The 13,965-nt window shown below is 43.3% G+C and overlaps 1 protein-coding gene across 7 annotated transcripts in view; it reads left to right on the top strand.

The window, feature by feature from the left end:
• The window catches only part of RB1CC1 (RB1 inducible coiled-coil 1), a 544,646-nt gene that overhangs the window by 321,222 nt on the left and 209,459 nt on the right, over positions 1-13,965 (top strand). For all 7 annotated transcript variants that reach the window (XM_086965748.1, XM_086965743.1, XM_086965750.1 and 4 more), the window contains one exon: positions 11,817-11,982. In XM_086965748.1, coding sequence (XP_086821874.1) covers positions 11,817-11,982 — 166 coding nt within the window. The remainder of the gene's footprint in view (positions 1-11,816; positions 11,983-13,965) is intronic.

Genomic DNA, 13,965 nt, shown 5'->3' with positions numbered 1-13,965 from the left:
AAACAACTATTTTCAGTCTCTTTAACTAATGCTCTATTGACAGCTAAGACTATCATCATAGTGGTCTTATTAATTCATTTTGCTTTTTTGATACAATATGATCTGAATTAGGTGAACTTTAAACCCTCATATATTGTAATTTACTGTGTTACCATCTTTTGTGTCCCTAAATGCAACCATTTCAATGTTACTGTATTGTATCCTTTCCAACTCTCAGACCATTTTCCAGCCATTTAAGTTGTTTCTGATCGTTCCACATTGACTGGGGAGTCAACATAAGGCAGATTGAATTGAAACCTCAGTATAGTAATAGCAGGATCTCTCAAGGTACCAGAGCTTCAGAACGAACATCCTCAAGGCAGAGCCATATTACCAGGGCACTGTCACTCTACAATTTCTGAACTGGGATCATGCTTACAAATACCTGATTTGTAAAATGTGCTTTACAATGACTAAATGAGTAAATACATTTAATATTGTGGTTTATGTTTGCTCTGCAATGCCACCAGTAAAGGGAACATGGTCGGAACAGGTCAGTGGGTGACCCCAAGTGATTCCTTGTCCCCTCTTTTACTTAAAAAACGATTCAGAAGCATCCAAAGTCAACTCTATCTCCAACAAAACTCAGTGTATGCTTGTATATATTTTTGCCACAGTTATTTAGATTGCTTCAGCTCAGATTTTTAATGTGTGAAAATTATAATTTTATATTAAAGAGCTAGGGTGAAAGGCCCTGGACCAAAGAATGACATTGAAAATGTTATACCATCTAATAGGGTAAAGTCCCCATTTTAGGTTAAAAGAAAGAAGTAAAACAGTACTGTAACCGTGGCAGTAATCTACTAAGGCCACTGATATAAAGGGTAAAACATAATGGCTCAATTATTGAAAAAGATTATTTTTAATTCCCTCCAACATTTAGCATGAGCCAAAAACCTGTCTAGCTGCCACTAACTTGCGACCAAGAACTCACTTTTCACACACCTCAGCTCTATCCAATTACTTAAATAGGCCTGCAGCTTGACAAGTGACTTTGGAAAATATGACTAACGTTTAGCCGATTGTGTTGTTGTTGTCAATAAAATTTGGCACCTGAAAGCAAAGAGTTGCTAATCAGTTACAACCTGGAAAAATTATATGCAAGTGATGAGAAAATTAAGGAGCTTTTCAATGTTAAGCACATACGGGAATTCTTTATTATTATTATTATTATTATTATTATTATGTTTCTTATATAGCGCCTGAATCGACCCCCGAAGGGGTATCTCCGCGCTTGCCTTGGGAACCCGTCCTGGCTTTTCCCTGTGAGATAGCCCCTACAGGGCATCCCCAAGGTGAAAGCCAGGCATCCTGTCGCAGGGGGCCGTTGTGGAGATTAAGCAAGCTTAATGCCCAGAGTTGCAGAGTGTGAACCCATGATTAGGTCAGGCACCGAAGCGAGAATTATCGAGTCCATGGACATTTGAGCTCAAGACCCTGCCGCGTCGGGAATTGAACCCTGGTCCCGGGTCTGACCTCTGCTTCAGGGTCTGCCTGCTCTAACCAGTGAGCCACACTTCTCTTCTAACACATGAAATGCAAAGAGGTTACCTTGAATTATTTTTGCAGAAATAATGCAGTGTATTGTCCTTCCCGGTTTAGCATCCAAGTGACATACAGTAAACTTAAAATAAAGATGTATTTTAGTTCAGGGGTAAAAAATATTTTTCAGAGTTGGATAATCTAAGTAAATTCCTTCTTGGAACTAGTTGTGAATGAAGGCTTTGAAAATGTTTAGTAGTGGTTTCCTGTTCTTTACACATGGTATGTGTTTAAAATTGTTCAAAATGTTACTGAATATTTATTGTTTTTCCATCAACATTGCTTTATTTTTCCTCTTTTCAGTTTTATTTTCATGTCTCCTCATATATGTGTGAATATGTAATAATGTTAACCCCATTCACTTTTTGTGTTCCCCTTCACTCTTGTGATACTGTGTATTGTTACATGTAACAGGTTTCTTATTTATCTATTAGTTTCCTTTTTTTACGCTAGTATTTGAATATATTTCTAGAGATCATCCATTACCATTACATGAGTGATTAACAGTTAACTGGTCGATTCTGTGCACCAAAACAGTGCTCTGACAAAACTTCATTTGAAGAGACATTAAATTCAGGTTCTAAAAACACATATCCCACAGTTATGGTTAGAATTCTAACCATAGGCCTTCCTATCCCCCACCCCCAATAATTGTGTTGCTCATGATCTCACACGTCATAACAGATGACATCATTGATAATAAAAAAATAAATTGATGTGCCAACACATTTTTTTTCAAGTGGAAGGCTGGTGAACCTCTGCTATCAGATGGATGTCCTTGGGTTTAAGTGCATGGGCATAATAGGCTTTTTTAGCTGTACGTGAAGCATTGCATGTTACCATGTATCTCTAATGCAATAGCACAGTTGCACTAATGCTGTCACCATCTAGATGTCTTAGCAAATGATATAATGAGAAAGTAAACTTCTACAGTTGTACTGCTGTTTGAGTTTCTAACTGACATAAAGTACGCTGTAAAGTTACAGTACCACTGTCACCATCTAGAATTCCCCTACACAAAATAAAAAAAGATATTGATATTAAAGTTTTCCACACTCATAGTCCTACGTTGTAGTCATCCTTAAACGCATGAAATGCCGTTGTCAAGGCTGCCATCCCCCTGTCAAAACCTGAGGGATGCAGAGATTTTTTTTTTCAGAAAACCTATTTGGAAGTACAGTAAATATTTATTTGTACTGCTATCAGGGACACCTGTGATGAATATGAGCAATGCATTATGGGGCATTACGCTTTAGTTCCAACTGTAAAATTCCTTCAGTTGACGTTTTGTCAGGCGTAGGGGTCGTTTTTTAAATATGACATTGAATAGATACTATAGTTAGCAGGTCACCCTATATTTCCTTAATGCTTTTTCTATGAAAATATAATACAATCTATGGTTAGATGTGAACTCACTAATCCTGTTTCAAGCAATGTTTAAATCACCATCATTTTAGTCCATTGTAAAAGTTATTGGTTGTTCCCAGTGGTCAGTGACTAGGGTATTTTCTGTACATCTTGAGTGTGACCTCAACTCTGTTCATTACTTTCTACTATGCCATTGGCCCATACGTTGTCAGGCTAGCCCCAGGTAAGTTTTTTGTCAGCTCCATCCCTTGTAACAGCAGACTAATCTGAATTTTCTCAGATAATCAGCGTGGGTTTCTGAAGCATCAGGCGTAAGCAATATGATTTGATTTCTAATGATAATTTATGTCCGAGAAAGAATTTGGGCAACCCTATTGGTACAGGTAGTCTTACATTAGCTGAATTAGCATTTTGCATTTGTCTAATAACTAAACTTCTCATCTAATTCACAGCAAACGTAAAAAAAAACCAATACATTCTGCTTAAGACTGAGCATGTTGCAAATGCATGCAGCAGTATTTGCTGTAGTGGAGATGAAAAACTGAAATGGATATTTAAACACACACCCTGAAAATTGTATTTCCCCTTAATAGTGTTTGAAACTCATCACTAAGTCTGCACCATGTCTGACTCAAGGACTAGATGTGAGTGGGACTAGTTGCTGCAGTTCTTTTCAAATGATTTGAAATAATTAACAAAAAGTCAATGTATTGGTAAAGCAATATGTCTGTATTTCTTCACTTATGCATGCAAACACAGACATTCACAGTTGCGTCTTTGCACGCATTAACACAATTAAGCCAGTTCGTGTTTTGTTTTCTTTTGACTGAGAAATCATGTTGTAGTTGGTATTGTATGCTTGTACACACTTTCCATTTACTCTTCCTTTTAGACAATCTCCACACCTCCTTCACAAGGGAAACCGTGCGAATTGTGAAAGGGTGCTAAAGGAGGGGATTTCCACATAGCAGTAGTGCCTTTTAAAGTAGTCCCACAGTAGGCACAGGGAAATCCACCCTTAAGAAACCAACACCAAGTCTTGTTGCCATTGTGGTATGGATGTGTGTTTCAGTGACACAGAAAAAAAACGGAGTTTGAAATAACAGGCAGAAGTATGTATAACCCATAGCACACAGAGGGCGAAGGATGCTGCTGTAGAGGCAGCCTCGTGATGGCCACTTAACCTTTCACTGATTTTGGAGAGGAAACACCTCACTGATTGCTTGGGGGACAAAGTGTCCCTCCGTCTCGCAGTTATTCACAAGCCTCGATTTGAATGAGATTCCCCTTTTTCGTTCTTGCTGCACAGAGAGAAAACAACAGTTGAGCTTGGGTTGTAGTGCGCAGGGGTCACTTAGTGTGGACTATGCTACTGTCCATTGTCATTGGTCAGATGCAGTGTTGAATATTGTAGAGCCAACGCCATGTCTGATTAAACAATAATGTCACTACATACTACCGAGCTGCATATTGAATTGGGCCCAAGTGCTGTTCTACCTTTCAGCCATTTTTGAAGTTGAAACTGTTTTTGTATGGGAAGACAGAAGTACAACATTTCCAAATCATTATTCTTTGGTTTCAGAACTCCTCTTTAATTGTCCACAGTGTGCATCTTTGTGCAGATGGTCCAATGCTCAATGGCTGTGTTTCACCAGAGGTGAGCACACATGAACATCTGCACAGTTAGGTGTGAGAGCAAGTTCAGGGCATTACAATCCTTGGCCTCTCTGTGTGCTTGGAGCATGGCAATAGTCTCATCCACCACCACCTGGGGCTTGAAATACAGTACTCTTCTGCTTCTTCACCACCACCATTGGCAGACAAGAGAGCAATCCCCTCTCTGTTCAATGTGCAAGCTTCCCGCACGCAGCATGTTTTTATAGTCGGCTACCACGTTAAATTATAGTGATCATTTATGGCAATGTAGCTCAGGATGCTATTTGTATTTTAAGATCTCCATGTGCCAGGCTACATGGCCACTTCCCATGCCGCACACAAACGTCCCCTGGACTACCATAGTTTGTGTTCTTGGCACTTTAAGTTTCAGAGCAGCTATGCTGCTCCCGGAGTGGCCTACCTTTTTTTCTTTTTGCACTCACCAATGCATTAGACATGAATGTGCAATACTTCTCTTGGCTGATCCAATGTAAAATATAGCTAATTAAGCAATTGCTGAAGGGGCTGACCTAAAATGGTCAATGTTTGTTGGGTGCTCTCCCTAAATCAGTCAGTTCATTGCTTCACAATATGGATTGTTTGACATGACCTAAATATAATTTTTTGTTTTACAGAAATGAGGTGTTCGCATTGACTATAGATCAGTCGTTGCTCGTCTATAACTGAACACATGCACACTGTGATTGTAATAGGAAGCCTGTGCGTCAATGATTTTCAAGCTAGGCTGCATAATAACCTGCACTCTGTGTTCTCCACTGTGGTAAAGAATGTTTGATTGAACAGTGGGCAGAAGAACCACTATAGTATTGGATATGTGTTTGACTTCTAAATTATTTCTGCAGACTATTGGATTTCAGTGAAAATGTATTCTACCAAAATTAAAGCTACCACAATCCCGATTCAATCAGATTTCTGGTGGACTTCCACTTTCTTAAATGTTCCTTTCCCTTATTAAGGTATCTCTTTAGTGCTTTTTTCAATATAGGACTGTTGAAGATAGGTCAGCATGATTGAGTAAAATTAATCTTTGCAGTTCAGAGGATTGTACATTTCACATCTTCCCAAAAAACTGTTACCTTCTTGCATGTTACACACTTGAGTGAATGGATGGATTCCATTACCTCATTCCCAACACATACTTTATCATTGGTCCAAAAGACCCTCCAATTTAGTCTTGTTGCTGACCAATGATTCTAACCAGATTTAGCCAGTACTAAAGAAAATGTAGTTAGTCATCACGTCTACTAAGTTGCAGGATATTATCTTCCTAAGCATTGAGATCATTTGAAATAGCATTTGGGAGCGTTCTGTGGTTATTTAGTAGATTCTTGAAGTGTTGTGGTTAGAAATGCATCTCAAACTTTTAATCATCTATATGATTTTGTTAATTTGGGCACATAAAGTAATGGAAGGATGTTTTGCAATTCTGCTTCCATTGTTGGATTGATTGCCTTTTCTGATCCATGAATTCCAAAACAACAGTACCCACTATTAACTAGCTGTCTTCTTCCTTGCTGAATTTGCTTCTCAGCGCAAACATTTTTTTCCCCCATCTGTCTCAGTGAAAATGCCTATTTCCAGTGGTACAATCAGTATAGTGTTTCAGGGGCAAACACCCTTTATCAGTATGGTTCAAAATCTGAGTCATGTACAAATTAACACATTTTTGGGATCCAAAGCCTTGTTATTTAGCAGTTGGTTGATGCATAACGATTTTGGCAAGATTAATTGAGGTTATTTTAGTATTTGTTTTACCCTTGGGCTCTAATTTTGCAAATAGTTGTCATATCTCTTACTGCAGCATCCACTTTGGATGTAGTTCATTCACATGGGAATTTTAATACTGAGATATTTGAGTTACATGGACTCCCTTATGAAGTTTCACTGGACAAAGTACACTTTAAGACATTATTTCATTACCTTTGACTTTCTCCGTTGGTGTTGTATCAAAATATAGTTGAAATGGAAATAATTGGGTTGATTAGTCTGGGTATTAAAGTAACCCAATATGCGTTGAAATTACTGTACCATCCAAATAAGTATTTTGTACTCTTTGTAACCATTTTTTATTCAATGAATCATCTTGATTCTTTCCATTTGATGGAATATTATTGATGATTCCACTGAACTATCAGAGTAATGGTGAAAATACATCCTTGTTCCTGCCTTTTACAAAGGGAATGTGGATCCGTATTCTCTAAAGGAATGCAACGGTCTGGTGCAACCTGAAAACACTTTTAATCTTGTGTTATTGTCTGTTAACATGATCTGGACTAAACTATTAACCACTTCCAGTTATATACTTTGTTTAACTTTTTTTTTAAATAGTATGCCCTACCTATTTGATCATTCCTATCATTTAGTTGTGCATTAGTGGAATTCTTATACCTTTTATATTGAAATGCCCTTTTTAGTTGGTATTCGAAACGCACCAATTATTGATTAAATGTCACGAGTATTTCTGTAATGTTCTACCTTCCCATTTTGTTATTTTTGTCACTTGCTTTTTTGCTCCATATTTCTTTAATACATTTATTCCACTAAGTGCGTTTTTGCCTAAGTTTCTGGATCCGACCCAAACCTGCATGAGTTTTTGCTGAGCATTTTCTTCTGAATTTGAGTTGCCATCAAAAATGGTCCTTAATCGGTTTGTGCTCTCGGAATATCTGAGCAACAATTACTGCTGTAAGTAAGCATGCACACCAATTGCTGTTAAACAGGAAAGAATGCACACTAAATTCCAGTAGCTCAGTTTCCCTGTTCATGAGCATGTATGGGTATTTGATTTTTTTCCCAAGGCTTCCTAATCTGACATATGGTGTGGACAGAACATCCTTCTTTTGATATGTGTCTGACAAATTTGAATTTCCACAATGTGTTCACCTTGTAAGGAGTACCCTCTGTGCACTCGCTGAAGAAATTGTTACTTTTTAATCTTGGTAACTCAGTAATCCAAAAGTGTAATCCAGTGTAAAAGGAAAGATCCTTCAAACATGTAGCTTAATAATTTTTCTTTATTTATCAATGAATTATATTTTCTTTGTAAGCATATCATATAGTGTCATCACATGATTTCACACAAATAACGTGGGTATCTCATGGGATATTGACAAATAAAGAAAAACTATGAAGCACAATTTTTTAAGGGCCTTTAATTATACATTGGATTACACTTTTGGATTACTGAGTTACCAAGATTAAAAACGACCAGTTTCTTCGAGGAGTGCACAAAGGGGATGCTAAAGTTTGTAAATATATAATGCGTAGCTTATCACCCGTGAGGGTATCCAGGCACTGTCCATGGGCACAGGGAGATTGTGATTTACACAGGATGTTATGTCGATGCTGAGACTCGAACCGGGATCCCCAGCTCCCAAGTCAGTCAGCTCTGGCTGCTGCGCCACAACCCCTGCCAGGGGAATGCATTGCACAATTGTTAGTACTGACACCCATGACCAGAGGGTGATACCCTGGTACACCCACTCAACTTTTCTACAAGTGAACACAGATCCAATTCACGCTTAACCTGCAGTGGGCGTTTGTCAGTTTACCCACAAATTTGAAATTGCACCATATCGTAAACTGTTAGCATGTTTCTGGTATATGCATTTCTTACATTTCTCAAACTTAAATAATCTCTTTTTTTGGTTTTAAATATAAAATCTAATGGCATTTGAGAAATGGCTCTTCTAGCATCATGTTGCTTTTGAAATACAATAACCATAGCATATGAAATTGAATAATAATAATACTTGAAGACAGTCGAGAGATTCTTGTTTTCGTTTTATGCCATGTTAGAACCTTGTCTTCTGTATCTGAAAGAAATACGTGGTGATAGATTCCTTACCTTAGAATTACCCCCAGGCGTCAGACTGCATCCGGAAGGTTTTTCGTCAGCAGTACCCCTGCAAGTCAGTAGGAGTCCTCTTGTGGCTTCGCATGTGTCTTTGACCCTGTGATGAAGTCGCTGGAGCTACTTAGACGCGCCCTGATGTCAGTCCTTTCTTTTTCTGTGCCAATAAGCGCAGATCCAGAAAGAGCGAGTACCCCCAGTCATTTTTTGACTGAGCTTTTCGATGCCTTTTTCCTCATCTTTTCGAGTTGATCGGCTCCTGGTGTCGTAGGGATGCCAGGTTTCAGAACTGCGTGGACTGGCATCGCATGATGTCGGTGATGGACTCCACTGCCTGTGTCTCTACTGCCTGTGGTGCGACCACGACCCCAAGTCATGCCCCGACTGCCGGGCCATGGCGCCGAAGACTTTGCGGGAGCATTCCCGAAAGTTGCTGGAAGCCTGGCAGTCTGCTCCACACCGCTCGAGGACACGGTCCCGCGGGAGGGCGAGGGACCGGTCGTGGAGCTGTCATCATCATTCTTCTGGATCTAAGTCTTCGTTCTCGGGGTCAGGTATTCCAAAAAGAAGTCGAAGAAGCATTGTCGCTCCTCGACTTCCCATCACCTGTCGCGGCTGAGGGTGCGGGCGGTGCCACCCCAAGGCTCTGGCAGAGCCTGCTACGTCGCCCCCAGTGTACCCCCCTTTCCGGGCACGGCGGCGGCGCCTGCTCAGGTGCAAGAGTTTCTTGCTGCCATGGCCTGACCCTTTGAGCCGTCTGGCCCTGCCGGTGGGCCTGCGGGCACCGCGAGCCCGACTTGGGGTTCTGCTTTGCCATCACCGGTGGCTCTAGCCCCGGTGGCTCCGGCCCCGAAGCCGCACGCCCCCCAGAGATCCGGGATCGGATTCCGATCGACGCTGGTTGACCTAGGTTTACCTCCGCAGGCGCCGATCTCCACGGCACTGCGTCCGACGTCGCCCACTCCTCGGGACAACTTTGTCCCCAGGTTCTTCCCCGACCCTGACAAGGTGCCGGATCAGCGTCGCCCGATATTGATACCGGCGCCAATGGGCCCTTTTGTGCCCTATGTCCATCCTCTTTATTTTGAGCCTGTTCCACAGACTTAGGAGAAAGGGGAGGACTGGGAGGGGTCTGAGGACCCTTTAGCACAGGACTGTGGTTATGATCCGGACTGGACAGAGGATGTGAGGGATGCCAGTGGTTTTGACACCTCACCTGACCTTGGCATGCTGTTTCCTCCTACAGTGGCTACGGAGGAGGGAGCCAGTTACGCAGTGGTGTTGCGTGGGGCAGCCGAGGCTCTCCACCTTGAACTCCCTATGGTGGCCATCAGGACTAACCTCCTGACAGAAGTGCACCAACCGGCGGCTACCTCTTCGGAACCCTTGCTGCCTTTTAACAATGTACTATCAGAAGTTCTTTTGGGCACCTGGTCCAGGTCCAACGCAGGGGCTTCTGTGGACAGGAACGTGGCTCACCGCCATCGCCTGGCTCCGGGCGACCCCCTCTTCCTTACCCAACACCCTACCCCTGAAAGCTTGGTTGTCAAAGCCTCTGCATCCCAGAGCGCGTTCCCTACTGCACCTCCGGATAGGGAAATAAAGAAGCTGGATCAGCTTGTCAAGAAGCTGTTTTCATCTGCCAGCTTAGGGCTGTGTACGTAAAACAAACATTGGTTTTTTGTGATTTTTTTCAGCCTTTTGAAAAACAGAGGCCAGTATACATGTGAGTAAGACGCCACGGTGAATACATTTAAATCTCGTTAATACACAGTTTTAGGCATTTAAACGTTGGAAAAACACCACGTGAATCAGGGTTGTGTCACAAGCACAAATGCATGACTAAATAGGTCGTCTGGCAACCAGTAACAAATAATGCATGGAAATAATGTGTTAGTAAAGCTGGGAAATGTGACATGAATTGACATACATTGGGTAAACATTCAGTGTGTTATGATTCTATTATAGATCTTCCTCCCTGATGAAGAGCGCTTCAGCTTGAAAAGCATTAGAGTACTATATGCATAAGGAAAGATTCGTAATGTAATCCAACATGTTTGAAAAGTTGAAATGAAATGAATTTCAATAAACAAAAATAGAAGCTAAAAACTATTGAGTCCGAGTGGTGTGCCCATTGGGGGATGCAACCAAGATTATTCGAGGCACTATTTAGACCATCACTTTGCCCGCCTTCTTTCCGCCTCCGCATCCCTCAAAAGAGTAAGAGAGGCTCCACCTTCTGGACCTAAAACGTGCGCTATCCTTCTATCTAAACTGCACACAACAGTTCCGGGCGGATGACCAGCTCTTTGTTGGCTACGTGGGCGCCAAGAAAGGTCAGGCTGTGCACAAGCGGACCATCTCTCGGTGGGTCATTCTGTGCATTAAGGCTTGTTACTCCTTGGCTAAAAAGGAGCCTCCGGTGGGGTTGCACACCCACTCTACCAGGGCGAAGTCAGCCACTACTGCTCTAGGACGGGGAGTTCCCTTGCATGACATCTGTCATGCAGCTACGTGGGGCTCGCTGCACATGTTTACCAAGCACCACTTCCTGGACAGCCAAGTATGGAGAGCCAGCTTCTTTGGCCATTCTGTTCTCCAGGACTTTCTTGTGTGATCTTGGTTCGCAGACCCACCACCTGGGTTGGTATTGCTGGGGTATCTATTCTAAGGTAAGGAATCTATCACTACATGTTTCTTTCAGATGCACAAGTTACTTTCCTGCGGTAGCGAAATATCTATAAGAAACAGTAGTGATAGATTCCTTACCGCCCCACCCATCCTCTCCGTTCTGCAAACTGATTTCTAGGGTTAAGGTCATCCCTTTCAGGGCCCAAGTTTCATGGCATCAGTGGTCAGTTACCTTGCATGGCTCTGCGTTCCTGGCATGGAAAGTAGAGTACAGAACTGACGTCAGCTCGCATGAGCGCGTCTAAGTAGCTCCAGCGACGTCATCCCGGTGCCAACGACGCACACGCGGAGCCGCACAACGATGTCTACCGACACGCAGGATTACTGCTGACGAAAAACTTTCTGAATCCAGTCTGACGCCTGGGGGTAATTCTAAGGTAAGGAATCTATCACTACTAATGTTTCTTACGATACATCGCTACCGAAGGTAAGTAACTTGTGCATTAACTCTCTGCTGTCCAGTGCATCGTAGTACTTTAAATTTAATGGCATACATATTATTTAAACTTAAATTGAATGTTCTAGTGTATAAAATTGTAATAGGATGGCACTTTGTTTGACTTTACTGAGCTTAATACAGTGCGAGTTTATAATTATTAATTATGTCTAGGTGATGTATATATTTTAATTCCAATTTTTTTTTAAGACCTACTGATGAATCATTTGTTGGGGATTCAGCAAGCTTGGCTTCAGAACTTCAGCGGAGGCTTGAGGAGGAAAAATGTTCATTTTTGCAGCAGCTTGAATGTCAAGAAAAACAAATGAATGAAGAAATGCAGAACCTCAAGACATCGCTTATTGCAGAGCAGCAGGTAAGGCAGTAATTTATTATATTTTTAGCATCATTGTTATTGGAATTACCTGTAGAATTAAAGTTGTTAATAATGTGTCCTAATATAGCTGATTATTTACTAACTTTTTAGCGTTTAGTAGATGACCCCTGCCAGGGACAGCACCTCCTCTTCCCCGGACTGTAAGCCCCGCTCACGTGCTGTGCTGGCGGATATGTGCGCTCACTACTCACTGATTGACATTGAGGCCCGTTTACACTCCGCCGCTCCCATCTACACCCACCACTCGGGGTATCACAACACTAGTACCAGAATAGACTACTGGCTCCTTTCCCCAGGGGTGGCCGGTTGGGTAAGTGACCACTCGACACTCCCGCGCACACTGTCTGATCACTCTCCCGTAGTGCTGACCCTACTAATCCCCAGGTTGGGAGGGTATGAGAGGCAGTGGCGCTTTCCTGGCAGGGCGTTATCTGACCCGGTCTTCAAGGAAGACGTCCGTACTGCCATTGAGGAGTATTTTGAGTTCAACGAGGGCACGGTGGACACTTGGGCTACATTGTGGGAGGGATTCAAGGCCACTATCAGGGGGGTTTGCATCGACAAACATGTAGGGGCTTTGCGCGACATCCGTGCCTCCCTGACCCGTATTGAGAAGGACATTGCTGCATTAGACACTGACACGCTCACTGATACGGTTGCTGGGGTAGAGGCGAAAAGGCTAGAACTACTGCAAGAGTTCAGAGACACTGCAGACAGGGAACTGAAGTATCTCTGCACACAACACTCGGCTAGGCAATATGGTGAAGGTGACAGGCCTGGCAAGCTCTTGGCCCATTTGCTTCGACCCCCCCGCCAGGCATCTTTCATCTCCGACATGGTTGATGATCTAGGTGTTCGTCATCAGACCACCCCTGCCATTTGCGGTGCCTTCCTCTCCTACTACAAGGAATTGTACACCTCGGGCCTGTCGGCTGACTGTCGCGACCCTGGCCCCTATATTAACGAAATCTCTATGGTGTTCCTGGAAAAACATATGCAGGAATTTCTGGCGATGCCTATCGACCCGGACTGTGTTGTGGAAGCCATTGATGCGCTGAAGGGCTCCTCGGCGCCGGGTCTGGATGGCTTTTCGGCCGACTTTTATAAGGAGTACAAGGAGGAGCTGGTACCTCGCCTGATCGAGGTGTATGCGGAGGCGCTCGAAACAGGGATTCTGCCACCCACATTGCGGGAGGCAGTCATCATTTTACTTCCCAAACCGGGTCGGGACCCCACTAGGTGCGGTTCCTACAGGCCCCTTTCCCTACTCAATCTTGACTATAAAATTTTGGCGAAAGTCCTTGCCACTCGACTATCTTTACTTATGGAATCTATCATTTCGCCTGCCCAGTCCGGATTCGTTCCCCATAGATCCACCTCCTTTAATCTGCGGACGCTGTTTTCTGTCCTTCACAGGATTGAGCCGGATACGCCGGCAGCTGCGGTATTTCTGGACGCCGAGAAGGCATTTGACTCCTTAGAATGGTCGTTTTTTCTGTCCGTCATGCACCGTATGGGCATGCCGTCCTTGTTTGTCTCCACGGTCGAGTTGCTCTATACTGCCCCCAGAGCGAGGCTGCGCCTTAATGGCACGCTCTCTGATAGTTTCCCTCTTTCCCGGGGAACCAGACAGGGATGCCCCCTGTCCCCCCTGTTGTATATCCTGGCCATGGACCCCTTGGTACGACACTTTCAGGAGCACCACTTGCACCGCGGGCTCCAGTTCCGGACGGGCCCGGTACTCATCTCCCTCTACGCTGATGATACCATTCTATATGTTAGATCTCCGGAGTCCAACCTGTCGCCCTTGCTGCTTGAGGTGGAACGCTTTGGGAGATACTCCGGCCTTCGTATCAATTGGCACAAATCTGAGATCTTTCCGCTCACCCCCTCCACTGCCCGCTGGGACTGCCCGTTCCCGCTGGAGTGGAATACTGAATCGGTGAAATATCTGGGTATCCA

The sequence above is a fragment of the Lissotriton vulgaris genome, chromosome 4_1 (genome assembly GCF_964263255.1).
Source record: "Lissotriton vulgaris chromosome 4_1, aLisVul1.2, whole genome shotgun sequence".
NCBI classification, from domain to species: domain Eukaryota; kingdom Metazoa; phylum Chordata; class Amphibia; order Caudata; family Salamandridae; genus Lissotriton; species Lissotriton vulgaris.
This window is presented reverse-complemented; position numbering and strand designations above follow the sequence as displayed.